Source organism: Astyanax mexicanus, chromosome 20, assembly GCF_023375975.1.
Source record: "Astyanax mexicanus isolate ESR-SI-001 chromosome 20, AstMex3_surface, whole genome shotgun sequence".
Taxonomy (NCBI): Eukaryota; Metazoa; Chordata; class Actinopteri; order Characiformes; family Acestrorhamphidae; genus Astyanax; species Astyanax mexicanus.
In genome coordinates this window covers 23,902,253-23,919,515 of record NC_064427.1, presented here as the reverse complement: position 1 = coordinate 23,919,515, position 17,263 = coordinate 23,902,253, and the positions used below count along the sequence as shown (strand labels likewise).

Sequence of the window (17,263 nt, the reverse complement as noted above, 5' to 3'; positions counted from 1 at the left end):
AATATAATGAAAAAACACTCAACTTAAGGTGTGTCTAAACTTTTGATATATGCATATGGGTCCTGCGGGGTCCTGGTCCATTGAAAAAACAGGGTTAAAGTAGTTTATACACACTGTACTTTTCAGGTGTGAAGATCTGAGCATCGTTGAGACGGGGACATGTCCAAAACTGCATGACTTATTGTGGGTGAGTAAGAAAAAGTGGTCTGAGGACGGACCCTAGACAAATTGATGTGTGATTGAACAAACAAGCATCAGGACTCGACCTTGGAGCAATGATAGAAGGTCTGCAGCAGATCCAGCTCATAACTGAGTAAAATCAATAGTAAAAAGATCTAAGGCTAATAGCCTGGGGCAGGATACCACAGGGTACTTTACTCTAGGTCCATTTACTGTAAGTGAGTGGTTTTGGTGGTTTTGGTGGCACTCAGGTGACCTTCAACATACTTCGCAGGTGGTTTTAATGTTTTAGCTCATCTGTATTAAACAGGCCCGCATTTCAAGTTGGAATCGTACAATAAAAGATGACTTTTACTTCTTTTTACTTCATTGTCACACAATTATCTGTACTTTCTACTCCTTACATTTTAAAAATAACCTCATTTATACCATATACCATATTTTTTGCACTATAAAGCACACTTAAAAGCCTTTAATTTTCCCAAAAATTGGGAAGGTTGTAAGCAGCAGTAAAGGCACTATGCTGAAGTACAGCTATATAAAGGATTTTTATTGAAGTCTCTCCAGCACCAAGGGGGGAGCAGCATTAGCATTAGCCACTAACTGCAGCACTTCCTCTTTCACCATTCAGAGGTGAGTATTTTGGACTGTATTCTTCGTGTTTACTGTGGTAAAACAAGCTATGTGGGATGAATCACTTTCTGATAGTGGGGTTACCGATGTAGCTAAGTGCAGCTAACCATGGCTAGCACTGCTGCTAACCGAGCTAAAATATTGGAAATCTAAGCTTACTGTAAAACTGTTTTCAGGAGAGAAATCAGTGTAGATTAACATCCAGTGTTCATTTGATTTGCTGAATTAGAAGGGAAACATGGCAACACCTTTTTTCCTTATTACTGTTGCTTAAAATGCACCTTATAATCCAGTGCGCCTTATGCGTGAAAACAGACCAGAAAATAGACAGCATAGTCCGCAAAATATGGTACCATTCCGACACTCTATTGGTTTATAACGTGATCCATCACACCTGCACATCACATCACGCCCTTGAAGAGTTTTTTTAATAGCTTGATACTTGAAGACTTTTTTAAAAGCTTGAAACTTGAAGAGTTTTTTAATAGCTTGATACTTGAAGAGTTTTTTTAATAGCTTGATACTTGAAGAGTTTTTTTAATAGCTTGTTACTTGAAGAGTTTTTTTTTAATAGCTTGTTACTTGAGTTTTTTTAATAGCTTGATACTTGAGTTTTTTTAATAGCTTGATACTTGAAGACTTTTTTAAAAGCTTGATACTTGAAGAGTTTTTTTAAAGCTTGTTACTTGAAGAGTTTTTTTAATAGCTTGATACTTGAAGAGTTTTTTAAAAGCTTGATACTTGAAGAGTTTTTTTAATAGCTTGATACTTGAAGAGTTTTTTTAATAGCTTGATACTTGAAGAGTTTTTTTAATAGCTTGATACTTGAAGACTTTTTTAAAAGCTTGATACTTGAAGAGTTTTTTTAAAGCTTGATACTTGAAGAGTTTTTTTAATAGCTTGTTACTTGAAGAGTTTTTTTTTAATAGCTTGTTACTTGAGTTTTTTTAATAGCTTGATACTTGAAGACTTTTTTAAAAGCTTGATACTTGAAGAGTTTTTTTTAAAGCTTGTTACTTGAAGAGTTTTTTTAATAGCTTGATACTTGAAGAGTTTTTTTAATAGCTTGATACTTGAAGAGTTTTTTTAATAGCTTGATACTTGAAGAGTTTTTTTAATAGCTTGATACTTGAAGAGTTTTTTTAATAGCTTGATACTTGAAGACTTTTTTAAAAGCTTGATACTTGAAGAGTTTTTTTAAAGCTTGTTACTTGAAGAGTTTTTTTAATAGCTTGTTACTTGAAGAGTTTTTTTAATAGCTTGATACTTGAAGAGTTTTTTAATAGCTTGATTCTTGCAGAGTTTTTTTAAAAGCTTGTTACTTAAAGAGTTTTTTTAAAAGCTTGATACTTGAAGAGTTTTTTAATAGCTTAATACTTGAAGAGTTTTTTTAATAGCTTGATACTTGAAGACTTTTTTAAAAGCTTGTTACTTGAAGAGTTTTTTTAATAGCTTGATACTTGAAGAGTTTTTAATAGCTTGATACTTGAAGAGTTTTTTAATAGCTTGATACTTGAAGAGTTTTTTTAAAAGCTTGATACTTGAAGAGTTTTTTTTCAAAAGCTTGATACTTGAAGAGTTGATACTTCAACTCATACGGAAGTATTTTAAACCCTTAAACCCCTAAAGTATCTATACTTCTACCTACAGAGTAATTCATGTGAATCCACCTTTTCACACCTTTGATAAATTGCTACCCAGCCCAGGAATTTTGTTTGTCGCAGTTAGCTTTTCACCTCACATCAAACACACTGTTGTCAGCGGCGATTAAAATAAAGCAGGTGGGAAGAGAGAAGGAAAAAAAACGAAAACGAAAGATAAAAGACAGAAAGAAAGAAAGAGCATCTGACTTTGAGCATGAAAGGAGAACTGCGGGCCATATTTCCGAAGCTCTAATGGTCGCCACAAGCATGAGCACACATCCAAAGGCCTTTAATATCCTGTTAGTCACCGGCGCGCACTAAAGGCCTGCTTGGTGGAGGACGTTTTATAGCCCCATTAGGAGCGAGTGATGAATGTGGCCCAGGCTTCGAGCGAGGTGCTAGCGAGGTGCTTTCACGGGGTCCAGACTAACGCAGGCCCTGGCCGCCTCGCCGCCTCACCGATCGAGAAAGCCGTGAATAGACCCGGCGCGGCGCGGCGAGTCTACCATCTCCGAGCGAGGAGTGTCACCGAACATGTTCTTTTGATAAATCACTTCCCACCCAGAACACACACTAATGCAGGTAGAGGCAGGGTAAAATGAATCAGCTTGGACAGCCTGAGAGGGGTTGTTTAGGGAAGCTATAAAGCCCAGGTTGAAAAGGCCTTTCTTTTGTGCGCCGCTCTTTTGATGAATACCGCTCGGAATGCGCACGAAATGAGAAAGGCGGGAAAAAAATAAAACGATCCGACGACCAAATGATGCCGATTCCAAAGGTGAAAGCACTCTCCCCGCCGCGGCGTCCGGGTCACGCAGTCGCCTTCGCCTTCTCTCTCGGCTGAGAGGAACAGCTTCAATTTCCAGCTTTATTCACACTTCCGCAAGCCCGCCTCATATATTCAGCAACAACAATCAAAGCCCAGACAATATAATCCTTCCCTGTCGTTCATATCTCCACTTAATATAAAACCATATGTGGAAAGCTTGACTGGGAATTGATATCTAAACCCCTCTGTGATTTATATCCAGATTGCTTTTCTTTGTCTTACTCCAGAAATGAATAGTCCATCCAGCAAACCGAGTCCCGTCCAGCAAACCCAGCAGCTCTCTCGCTGTGTTTAGTGCCGGCTGCGGCGTTTAGCTTTGACACGTGCATAAATTTATGTATTGTTACAGACCCGGTAAGCAGAAACGGCAGATCGTTTCAAACATTTTTCAATCATTCTTTCCCCAGTGAGCACTAAAATGCTAAAATGTAAATCTGAAAAAGACTGAAAAAAAAATACTGCAGTGTTCCCTCAAGGATTACTGTAGTTTTCCCTCTAGGAAGGATGTGCTGATCTCATTCAGGGATATTAGTAACGGATCAGGTCAATGAATTCACTCAATGTTGTGCAAAGTTCATTTTGACTGTATAATAAGTGTTCTTCAAAAAGTAGTTGTTTTCCAGCTAGAATTAAGAGACCACTTCAGTTTCTGAATCAGTTTCTCTGATTTAGCTATTAATAGGTATGTGCTTGAATAAAATATACATTGTTTTTTTTTTTTATTTTATAAACTACTGAAACATTTCTTCCAAATTCCAAATAATAATATAATCATTTAGAGCATCTATTTGCAGAAAATGAGAAATGGCTGAAATAACAACAACAAAAAAAAGGTGCAGAGCTTTCAAACCGCAAACATGGCACAGAAAACAAAAAGTTCCTATTCATAAAAGAGATAAGAGTTCAGAAATCTATATTTGGTGGAATGATCCTGGTTTTTCAATCACAGTTTTCATGCATACTGGCATGTTCTCCTCCACCAGTCTTACACACTGCGTTTGGATAACTTGATATGCTATGCACTCCTGGTGCAAAAATTCAAGCAGTTCAGCTTGGTTTGATGCTTGTGATCATCATGCATCTTCCTCTTGATTATTTTGCAGAGGTTTTCAATTTGGTGAAATCTAAGAAACTCATATTTTTTAAGTGGTCTCTTGTTTTTTTTTTTTCCAGAGCTGTATATGAGCTCTACAGAATGAGGAGAGTATCTAACGCTTAGCTGAGTTAAATTATGTGCCAAAAGATGGACTGCCTTTTATTGTGGTTTATTGTGGTTTTATTAAGCTTGATCGTTTCTTTAGGATTGGTATCTCTTCACAACCTGGCTGTTTTCCAGCTGAAAGATATGAGCTGTAGAGGACTAGGATAGTAACATAAGCTGAGCTAGCTTATTTTCCAAAAGACTAACTGCCTCTCATGGTAGTTACTTTACCAATAAATAGACAATCCAGAGTTTTGTTCAGCAAGCTGAGCAGCTCTTGCTGTGTTAAAGGCCGACAACCTCTTTTTTAATTAGCCACCAATGTAGCATTATTTCACAGCCAACGCATTTGAAGGAAAGCGCCAGTTCCCCAGCTCTGATACATCAGCTAACAGAGGCCTATTCTGAGCAGCAAACCACAATGATTTAGTGGTCAATAGTGATGAAGGAAGAAAATGCCATCTACCCACCCAGAGAGACCAAGAATTCTCTCTCTCTCTCGGACTCCGGCTGCTGATGGCGTAGCAGCCTGACCTGGGATTCAAACTTGCAAGCTGTTCTGAGCCCCAGTAACTTTTTGACATTACACGTAAATGGTCATACTTTCATGCTTTGTACTATTGCAACTCAACAACTTTAAAAGCCAAACTCACTCCTATTTTCTCCCACTGTGGTCATCCGAGCAATAAACTTTTAACGATCGTTTCTCCGAGTATGGAACAATTTTTATAAAACTCTTATATGGCCCAATTAATTAAGTCTGAAAAGCTTTTAAAACGCCCCATGCCATCTCGTAAAACCCTACAATCTCCAATTCCTCCGAGAGGCACTTTTCTGCCTAGTTAAACCAATGGTCATTCTCAAGGACTCCCTCATATGCTAATCTAACTCCGTCCCCCTTGAGATCTAGATCCCCAGCCGCGCTAACGTGCTCCATGCGGGATTAGCTGATGGTTGTTGACGGCTTGATCTGATCTCTTTTCTCGTTTTTTTTTTCTCAGGCCTTCCCCTTTAAAAGCATGCCTGGTTAATTGTGAGTGAGAGAGGATGCATATGGGCATCCGCCTGGCTGCCTAGCGCACATCCCAAATGAAGCAGCATGAATCATTCAGATGATGGATGCTCCGGGCACAGGCACACGCTGCGTACAACAACAGCTAGGCATGTCGGAGATGTAATCAATCCAGCAGGAGTGCCGGCGATTATACCATCAATGACTAATGAACGTCGCGCACAATGAGCACAAGTGAAGAGAAACAGTGGCATATCAAACTGGTAGCGAAGGAGAGAAAAACAGCGAGAGAAGGACGAATTAAACCCCTGATTCCGCGTGATATTTATGACTTTTTTTTTTCAGAAAGTCGACGTGGAGTGAGGCCGACTGAGGACCCACGTCGCGCGTGCTTATGTTCGTGGCGTTGTGAAGCGATGGAGGTGGATGATTTACACCATTCTTCACTTACCCCAGATCAGTCAAAGCATGTTTGAGGTTTGAGGTTTGCTGTTTTAGCTTTGCGTTGGAGCTTCGCTATAGTGGGTAATGTAGCTAACAGGCAGGGCTGTACTCAAGATCATTTACCAGCAGCTGAATACAAAAGTAAAGGGTGTCTGAGAGCAGGAGTCAAGTCCAAGTACAAATAAGTAAAATAAATCAAAGCCTCTTTTACATCAGGCCTAAACTACTGCTTTATTTCCCAATATTCAGGCAATTTAGTCCAAATGCTTGGTTGACGCATTTATCAGCTATGCATCAGTATGCAAGTGGTCACATCGTATGCTCCATATTTCACAAGTTGCTGCAGCCCACAGGATCCTGCAGCTCCTTGTGCAATTGCTATATAACAGATATGAAAAATAAAATTTATTCACAGCTTCAGAACCTCGTTAAAATCATGGTAAGAATAAATTTAAGAGTGCTGGCTGCTTTTTACATTTCTGACATTTCTGTAAATCTAACATGCCTCTGGAGGACAGCAGAGTAAAGACTATTAAAAGCACTAACCAGATTCCCCTCTCAAGAGTATGTTACTCAACCCAGCCATTTCCAGTGAGTATCAGGAATACTGAAAACCTCTATAAAAATTAAAGGGTCTATTTTTAAAGGGTTTTTACTTTACCTTTAAGACTGTATATGTGTTTTTCTCAAACTGTAACCTTGGCTGAAACACTTCTTATAATGTTCATGGATTGGGCTAAACAGTTGTGACCTGAATACATACAGAAAATATATGCAAATACACTCATGTTTGTGACATCATATCACAACAATGACTAAGAAATGTGGTTTTAGTAGTTGTTTTTTTTAAAATGCAACCACTGGAATCAACAGCCAAATCCAGAAAATCCAGAAAGAGCAAAACAGTCCATGCTCTCTATGGGTGGGTAGATGGCACTCTATCCCCATCACTCCTAGTGTGATGCAGGCTAGCACATGCATACTGTATGTTAACGGATGTTTTAGAGCTAGGGATCTGGCACTTTCTTCAGAGTGCATTGTACAGTCAGCATCAACAACAGTAACTAGAATCCCCTCTCAAGAGTTCATCACACAGCCTAATACAGTGAATATCACAGTACTAACTGGAGACTCCTCTACAGAGTCCTTCACTCCACAGCCTAGTAGACTAAATACCAGAACAATAACCATTTAAAAAGTAATTAAAAAAAGTATTTTATCTTGAGAGAAACTGGAGCATTACAGAAGCCCTGTGCAATTAAAGTCTACTCCCAAGATTGCCTGTTAATGTTAATATAGTTTATAGGTTTATATAGGTGGGATCCATCCCTGCCCTTGACCACTACTAAGGAGGTTTTTGAAAGGCTATCGACATTGGCACCAAAAACATTGATCATTCATTTTCTCCTATAATGTTTAAAGTATATTTTAAAGTCTTAAATCATTAAATAATTAGTTGCATTGTTATGCAGTGCATTGCATTTGATTTACATTATGCACTGACAGGTTTGAGTCTGCACTTTTGTACATCAGGAACTGACGGACAAGACAAATGTGCTCTTTTCCTGTCCAACTGGCAAAAGCACAACACGTAATGGCCCATTGATTTGGTTAAACCTCACTTGAGCATGAGCCAGTGCGCATTTATCACAGCTACAAGACACAAAATACACCTAATACACACGTAACCACAGTGGATTATTATATAAGACATTCATATAATCAATATAGTCAATAATCAATATAATCAATAAGTAGTTGGTGTAAAATGAGACTAGTGGGTATGTTTTTAAAACATGCATTATGCTAATTTTGATTCTGTTTCTTTTTTTTCTTGCCAGCTCTCTTGAGCACTAATTCCGTGTTTTAGTTTTTTTTTTATTTTGGTTAAACAATGTGTGAATAAGCAGACTGAGTTTGCGGTTCTGATATCTCCCATGTTAGCATTAACTCTTGTTTCAGCAGCATTAGCAACATCATGTATGCTCAGGTAATCAGGAAAAGGTTTATTAGGAATTAATATACGTGGCTCTGCAGGGATGTAATAGAAGCGCACTGATGCTATTAATTATAATATTTTGTCCTCTCATCACTCAGGAATACTAGTGCTTTCATTTTAATGGAAATTTTTGAAATATTACATATTAATCTGCTTTAAAATCAAAGAATGTCACACAAAGTCAGAAACCACATTATTGAGACAAATGGGTAAAGAGTTTGGCCTGTAGTTTGGAAAATATATTGTTTATATTGTTTGCTTTAAGTTTTGACTATTTATTAGTGTAATTAGCTTTGTAGTTTCAGTGCAAAATTTAATGATATTAACTAGGGCACTGTTTCGGTTTCTGATATTTAAGATAAAAAAGGTAATTCATTCAAAACAAGTTCCTCAACAACCAATTTTGTGGACAGTAATTCATTTTGAAAACCTCTATACGATGATTAACCTGCTTATTTCAGATTGCAACCACTGGCTTCAGCAGCCAGACCCAGAGAGAGCACAATTGTCCAACAACTTGTTCGCTTTCAGTTTTGATTATTTAATAGTGAAATTAGCTTTGTAGTCTCAGTGCAAAATTAATGATATTAACTAGGGAAATTTATTTTTTAGTCAAATTTTTTTTTCAACACCCACTTTTGTGGGTAATTCATTTTTGAAAACCTCTATTCGACAAATTAAGTACAATGTATATGTAAATAACTTGCTTATTTTAGATTGCAACCACTGGCATCAGCAGCCAGACCCAGAGAGAGCACAATTGTCCATGCTCTTTCTGGGTGTGTAGATGGCGCTTTATCCCCTATCTATCTTAGTGTGGTCAGACTTTACATGTATTTGACTGCAGATTGGAAAGTTCTCCCTTGTTTGCTTTCAGTTTTGATTATTTATTAGTGAAATTAGCTTTGTAGTTTCAGTGCAAAATGAATGATATAAACTAGGGCACTGTTTCTGTTTCTGATATTTGAGATAAAAAAAGGTAATTTGTTTTTTAGTCAAACAAATTTCCTCAACACCCACTTTTGTGGACAGCGATTTATTTTGAAAACCACTATTCGACAAATTAAGTACAATGTAGATATAAATAACCTGCTTGTTTCAGATTACAAACTTTGGCATCAGCAGCCAGACCCAGAGAGAGCACAATTTCTGATTCTGGTTCTGTCTTCTGAAGGATCCTGGTTTAACCGCAGCCCTGTTCCCTACCCCAATGCCTGCTCCTGCCCGAGCAAAGACCCAGGTTTAGCAGGTGACAGCTGTCAGATCTACGCTCTGACATGCAGGCTGCCATTCACCCTCTGAGCAGAGAGACTGATTGTGCAGTGGCCGGCCGACCAAGGCAGCAACAAGATACCAGATTAAATCTGCCTCCCCTTTTCTCACCCCTCTGCCACGGCAGCTTCTCAGGAAGCAAAACCCTGTGCAAGGTGTCAATCACGCTCAGCTATCACTTATCCTGTCTGCCGGCGAAGAATGACACCTGCAACGGGATTCTGTGAAATCAGAAGCAGGTGCACAGTAAACTTTTCACCTGTGCATTCATTTCTATACACTAACGCTCAGAAGAAGGGTCCCAGATTTTAGAACGGCTTTTAAATAGACTAGAAAAGAATTATAACAACTCAATTGTCTAATTGGATTTAGTATAAACACTACGTCAAAGAGCCTGTAACAACCATGTAACAACACCATTGCAACCATACATAGCACCACACTATAGCAACTGACAGAAATACCACTGCAGTCATCTTGCATCAGTGTGGCACCCAAACTATAGCACCACCAAGCAACACCAGACTTACCACCTGGAATTAGAGCTTAGATCGGGCCTAGAAAATCCAGCATGACCCTACCTGAGCCTGTACACATTCTGTCCAAGCCATAAACTCCATAAACTTTCAGTATTAGCCAGAGCCTGATTTGAACCTAAGTCGCAAAACCTGACCTTAAGCACTACGTGAGCAGGAGCGTGGTGTAGGCCGACCTGAGGCACCACGAACTCAGGCTCAGAGTAGTGAAAAACTACCCTTTGTCGATGAAAAACCCTTCAGAACCTCCAGAAAACCTTCCAGAACCATCAGAAAACTTCCATCGCACCGGGGGGGTGGGAGCGAGGCGAAGGCCGATCTGAGGCACCACAAACTCAGGCTCAGAGTAGTGAAAAACTACCCTTTGTCGATGAAACCCCCTCCAGAACCTTTAGAAAACTTTCCAAGGACCTTCAGAAAACCTGCATCGCACTAGAACCTGGGAGCACGGCGAATGCCGACCTGAGGTACCACAAACTCAGGCTCAGAGTAGTGAAAAACTACCCTTTGTCGATGAAAAACCCTCCAGAACCTTCAGAAAACCTTCCAAGGACGTGGGAGCGTGGCGAAGGCTGACCTGAGGCACCACAAACTCAGGCTCAAAGTACTGAAAAACTACCCTTTGTTGATGAAAAAACCCACAAATCAGGCACAAAGTCCACCAAAAAAATCTTATTTCAAGTCATTTTTGACTAAAATTCTGAGTAGTTCAAACAAGAGAAATCTGTTCAGAATTATGTAACTGAACGGTACAACATTACAGGCCAAGTATCTAGTCTGTACAGGGCTCCGTGTGGTCCAGCAGACCCCTTTGATGTGAGGACCGCCAGCTGCCAATGCTTTTCCATCAGCAGCCGGAGTCTGAGAGAGCACAGTTGTGCATGCTCTCTCAGCATGCTGATGTTTCAGAACTGAGGGTATTGCTACATCAGCAGCAGTTTGAAAAGAGGCGCATTTATCAGAGGAGGCATGTGTTGGTCTTCACCCTTCTAGTGTTGGGGGAGTCTTAATGAGTGGGTGGAGTTATTGGCCTTCAATATCGGGAAATAAATATGAAGAAAATATGACAATGCATTGACTCTACACAAACGTATAATTCAGCCTAAAGGCAGGTGTGGGCAATTCCAGTCCTGGAGGGATGAATTTCTGATGATTCAACTCACCTGTTAATGACCAGGTTATAGTATAGTGTAGATTAGTATATTTGTATATTGGATTAGTATTATTATTATAGACCAGTCCAGATTGATCTGACCTCCATTGCATCACCCTTGTTGTAAGGGATGAGGAGAAGAAAGGTTGGAAAATAATAATGTAAAAATAAATAAGAGCTGTTTTTTGACAGATATCTTGGATAACATGAATAGCATAATAAGTGCACCGCATGGAAAGTTTAAAAATAGAGCGATAGAGCTACACGGGCCTTGGAAATGCTGTGTTGCTGTGTTGTAATAGTTGTACAGACATATCCACAGTAATACGAATACGCTGCTGGAGGAACACAAGAGTGGGAGAACATGCTGAATGTCAATGCCGTCACTGGAGGGCCCTCTTGTACATTGAGTTGTACTAAAGGAGGTCAAATAAAAATGAGTTGTGATGCAGACGGACACACACATATACACACACACAGAGGCGTATGTACAGATTAAGAAATGCTTCTGAGTGCATGTTTAGAGTTGGTTAAGTTCAGCCCTTAAACCACGGCTCTGTTGAGATGCTCTGTTCGAGCTGCGAGGCAGTCAGCGGCTCAGAAGAGCAGACAAGAGCAATCTATTAGTAATGTTGTTCATGAATAATGCAGGAGCTCCACGCTGGCGTTTTGCATTATCAGGGCAAAGAAATGTTTGAGCCGTTTTATTTTCGCGGCATCGGGAAGAGAGCCTTCAGTGTGCTTAATTTGCGCACAATTTGCCTGAAACGTGCCGACAGCTTTATGCCCGCCGCCGCCGGTGTGTCATTTTAACATCCTTCAACACCCTATAGCACTGGCACTACACACATCCCCATCCAGACACAGAGACAACGCTCGACTGACACCCAGACGCCGTCCTCATCCGAGAGGGGCACGCCGGATTGGGGTTGGAAGGGACTTGGGGGGGGGGTATAGTATCCGTGTTCCTCCCTCCCTCCTTTTAACGTTTTCCATGGAAACAAGACAACTGGCAACACCTGCCATTTGTCAAAAGCCCACCGCTGTCTCTTTCACCCCCGCCCTGCAGCTCATCATCGCCACACTGAATGAATGCATCTCTTACCATGCCAGCCCATTGAATACGGGAAGGAGACCTCAAAAAGGTTGTCGTATTTCGTCAGGAGCCGTTTCATTATGGATGCCAGACCTGTGGAGAAAGAGAGAGCGAGAAAGAGAGAGAGAGAGAGAGAGAGAGAGATAAAAAGCTCAAACTGGGCAAAATTGACTTCAATTTACCCCCCGATATTGCCTGAGCTCTAGCCAGCCTCGTCTCATTATCCCACAGGCTCTACCTTCACCAGTAAATCTGCATTCATCCTGAGCCACAGCCAATATACGCCACCGAATGCCGTACATACACAATCACACAATACACATTACGTATTAGGTATCTTTATGCTATATATATATGTCCAAATGTTTATGGACACTCCTATGAATGAATACCGAATTTTTCACGCTATAAGGCGCACTTAAAGTCCTTAAATTTTCCCAAAAATCCAGTGCGCCTTGTGTATAAATGCTACCAGTCAGATTTTGCCATACAGGAGTTTGCAGGAGTTTAGTTCTCCAGCAGTATAAGCATTAGCTGCGCTAACTGTGCTAAGCGCTAGCTCTTTGGCCGTCCAGAGGTGAATAACTCTAACTCTGGCTAGCACTGCTGGAGCAGCATTAGCATTAGCCACTAACCATGCTAAGCACTAAGCACTCTTTTGCCATTCAGTGGTGAGTATTTTTTGATTGTAGCCTGCTGCTTACCCCAGCTGGCACTGCTGGAGCAGCATATGCATTAGCCGCTTACCACTCTAAGCGCTAGCTCTTTGGTCGTTCAAAGGTGAGTATTATCGGCCTGTAGCCTGCTGCTAACCCCAGCTAGCACTACTGGAGCAGCGTTAGCATTACCTGCTCAGCATTACCAAATCTCAATAAAATACATCTAAGTTTGTGGCTGTAAGGTGACAAAATGTGGAAAAGTTTAGGTAAAAAAAAAAGGTAAAAAAAAAGGTAAAAAAGCTAAAAAAATAATACATAATATTAATTAAATAGTAGTGGAGGTCAATTTGGCCCATTTTAACTGATACATTTATTATGGCATTCTCACACAGCATGAAGGGCGACCGCTGTTTAAAATATGACTAAAATCTTGTTATGAAGGATTTTATGAAGGATTATTGCAAAAAAAAAGAAAAAAAAATATATAAAAAAACTGTGACAGTAGCAAAATCAAATCCCCCCAAGGCTGATGGAAGGTTAAAAGAGGGATCGTTTTTTTCCTGCACTGCAACAGCTGTCCGGTTGATTTAAAAACAATACCAATAAAAGCACAGCTCAGCTTAAATTACGTTCGGGCCATATGAACACCTGAGCCAAGACTGACTCAAAACCTCATGTTCTGGGACCTAAATCAAAAAACACAGACAAGATCGTGAGACACAATATCGAGGAAAAGCCAGAGACAATGCTTTTGCTTCTGTTTTTTAGATAAAAAAAAAAAAAATAAATAAATAATAATAATAATAATAATTGTTTTGTAAGATATTTCGTTAACAATTTCTATGAGCCTGTATTCACAAGGCATTTTAAATAAAATTATAATGCATTACATGGCATATGTAATATACATTAGATTGACTCTGATTAGCTTGTATAATAACTTATAATAACACTTAGAACGACCTGCTTAATACATTATAAAGTAAAAGTCAAAGTCTGTTTTGCAAGTTTTAAAATGCCACGTTAATATTTCGGCGCTTTCCAATGAAAGACAAATAAACTGAAAAGCAACAAAAATGGTGATACTTGCTTTTTTTTTAAATAGTGACGAATCACAAACACATTATAAAGTGACTATACTAGTGCATCCCTAAAAAATGTACTAAAGAAATTACTTTATTTAAGTAATTCCCTTAAAAATGTGAAACTCAGGCGCCGAGTGGTCCAGCGGTCTAAAGCTCTGCCACTATGAGCGGGAGGTCGCAGGTTCAAACCCCGTTCATGCCGCTTTGCCATCAAGCTGCCAGAGCTCAGAGGGAGCAAAATTGGCCCTGCTCCCTCCGGGTGGGTAGATGGCGCTCTCTTCCCATCACACTTAAAGGTGGCGCCTGGCGGCACGAGGTGTCTGTGAGCAGATGTACCAGAACCTATTCACTGCGCTTTCCTCCGAGCGCGCTGGCCGCTCAAGCATGATTCATCAGTAGCAGCTCGAAAAAATGTGTCGGAGGAGGCGTGTGCTCGTCCACATCCTCCAAGGGTCGCAGGTGCCACCGGTGATGGGGACACACAAAGGGGTGGGACAACTGAATAACCAAAATTGGGAGAAAAATCTGAAATAAAATTATGATGAAAAAACTGTGAAACTCATATATTATATAGATGTGTAACACACAGAGTGATCTATTTTAAGCATTTATTTTCTTTTTTTTCTTCTTTTATTTATTGTTGATGATTATGGCTTACAGCTAATGAAAACCAAAACATCAGTATCTTATAACATTTGAATATTATACAGTATAAGACCAATTGGCAAAGTCCTGCCGGAAAATAAAATCCGCATCTCCATAAAAGTTGTAAAAAGATTGTAAGACGGAACTTTGAAGGTATGAATTTTGGAGTCTGAAGAAATCACAGAAAAAGTGTCTGTTGAAAAGGATGGAAGCTGTAATGTGGGTATAACACAACAAACAATGCCACTACCTACTAATAAGTTACCACAACATGTAGGAGACTGCGATTCAATTCCTGGTCTGGGTTACTATGCTGGGCCGCAACAACAAGAGTCATTAAGCAAGATATCTAACACTACATTGATTCTGGCATCACTTCTGTAATACAAGAAACCTCCAACATTGCTCTGCAAGCTAAATGCATAAATGTAAATATAATAAACCTTTGAAAATGCATCCGTATTTAATGATACTATCATTATGAGTCAAACAACCCTTTTTAAGTATCAAACAGAAGCTGTTTCTTCAGTATGTGGGAGGTGTGTAGACTGCAGTGAAGAATGTGTGGGATGAAGTTAATTAATCTTATTTTAAAGTATAAAAACCTGATAAAATCAGTGTGGGAGCAAAAGATGACTTGGACACATGGATACTAATAGACTAAAAATGTTTTGGTTTGATATTTTGGTCTTGAATTAATAAAGAATCAATATTTCAGCAGTCTGCTTTGCCTGGCAGAGTGATTCACCATTTCTAAGGCACACAACACACTTACATTATTAATGTTTTTTGGTAACACTTCCTGTACCTGAACCCTGTATTCATAATGCATTATAAATTCATTCATAATGCATTATATGACATGCATAATACCTTATAATGGCTGTAATAAGCCTGTATAATAGCTCGTAATAGTACATTATAAACTACAAGTATAAGGGTTTATAAAGAAAATGCTTATAATGCCTTATAATATCTGTTCATAAGTACATTGTACAGTGTAGTGTTGTAATGCACTAGGATTCAAGGATTCAAGGATTCAAGGAGATTTTATTGTCATTCGCATCTTATGTGGTACATGAGGTGGAACGAAATTGTGATCTCACGATCCAGTTTACACCCAGGAGCTGTTAATAGAATATACAAAATAGTTAAAGATAAATACCCCAAATGAAATAAATAGAAAGAGTAGACAGGTTGCAACAACAAGTCCAGAGTGCAAATGTGCTATAACAGCATGAAATGAATTAGAGCAGTAGAAAATAAAGTGTCTCAGTGCGGGTAAAGTGACCGTGTTTGTGCAGTAATTGTCCTTGTGTGTCAGTGCAGTGTGTTGTTAAGTGGAGTTTAAGAGTCTTACAGCTTCCGGAATGAAGCTGTTTCTCAGTCTGGTTGTTTTGCACTTGATGCTCCGCAGCCTCCGTCCTGAGGGAAGCGGGACAAAAAGTGCATGTGCTGGGTGGGTGGGATCCTTCCTGATGCAGGTGGCCCTCTTCCTGCATCTGGAGGTGTAGATGTCCATGGTGCTGGGGAAGCTGACTCCAACAATCCTCTGTGCAGCCTTCACCACCCTCTGCAGAGCTTTCCTGTCTGCAGCAGAGCAGCTTCCATGCCACACGTTGATGCTGGAGCACACGACGCTCTCCACCACACATCTGTAGAAGGAGGTGAGGACTGCGCTCCCTAGTCCAGCTCGTCTCAGCCTCCTGAGGAAGTAGAGCCGCTGATGTGCCTTCCTGACCAGAGTGGAGGTGTTGTTGCTCCAGGTGAGGTTGCTGCTCAGGTGCACCCCTAAGTACCTGTAGCTGTCGACCACTTCCACCGCAGATCCTCCAATGTGCAGGGGGAGGTGGGCATGCTGGCCTCTTCTGAAGTCCACAATCATCTCCTTCGTCTTCTTTACGTTGATGCAGAGGTTGTTCTCTCTGCACCAACCCTCCAGGTGTTCCACCTCCTGCCTGTAGCTGGACTCATCTCTGTTTGTGATGCATCCAACCACTGCTGTGTCGTCTGCAAACTTCACAATATGACAGCCTGGATGGAGAGGTGAGCAGTCATATGTGAGCAGTGTGAACAGGAGGGGGCTCAGCACACAGCCCTGAGGGGAGCCAGTGCTGAGGATTATAGTGGGGGAGGAGATGTTGTGAATTCTCACAGACTGCGGCCTGTTGGTCAGGAAGTCTAGGACCCAGTTGCACAGCGAAGAGCTCAGTCCTAGTGAGGAGAGTTTATTTATCAGGGTCTGTGGAATCATGGTGTTGAAAGCGGATGTGAAGTCCACAAAGAGCATACGGACGTAGGAATCCTTCTGCTCCAGGTGGGTGAGGGCAGTGTGGACCACGGAGGAGATGGCATCCTCTGTGGATCGGTTCTTCCTGTATGCATACTGGTGTGGATCCACAGTGACGTTGATGGTGGCTTTGATGTGGGTCTGAACCAGTCTTTCAAAGCACTTTGTGACTATCGGAGTGAGGGCCACTGGCCGGTAGTCATTCAGACCTGTCACTGTGGAGCTCTTGGGGACTGGGATGATGGTGGCGGTCTTCAGGCAAGTGGGGACAGCTGCCTGGATGAGGGACGCGTTGAAAATGTCGGCCAGGACGTCCGAGAGCTGGTCTGCACAGTCTCTTAGCACCCGTCCGGGGATGTTGTCCGGGCCAGCAGCTTTTCGGGGGTTGATCCTTCTCAGTGTTCTCCTTACTTCTGCTGGTGTCACGCTGAGGGGCTCCTCTCCTGGTGAGTGTGGGAGTCTGGTGCTGGGGGGGTGTCAGGATTCTCAAAGCGGGCGTAGAACTTGTTGAGAGCCTCAGGCAGGGATGGGTCTTTGGAGCTTTGTGCAGCGTTGGATTTGTAGTCCGTGATGCACTTGATGCCCCTCC

General features: G+C 40.8%; 1 protein-coding gene across 2 annotated transcripts in view; it reads right to left on the bottom strand.

The window, feature by feature from the left end:
* galt (galactose-1-phosphate uridylyltransferase) overlaps positions 1–17,263 on the bottom strand; it is a 155,518-nt gene that overhangs the window by 35,009 nt on the left and 103,246 nt on the right. The window contains exon 9 of one of the 2 annotated variants that reach the window (XM_007260816.2): positions 12,005–12,088. The exons of the other annotated variant lie outside the window; for it this stretch is intronic. Within the exon in view, the coding sequence (XP_007260878.1) occupies positions 12,005–12,088 (84 nt within the window). The remainder of the gene's footprint in view (positions 1–12,004; positions 12,089–17,263) is intronic. 2 annotated transcript variants of the gene reach the window in all.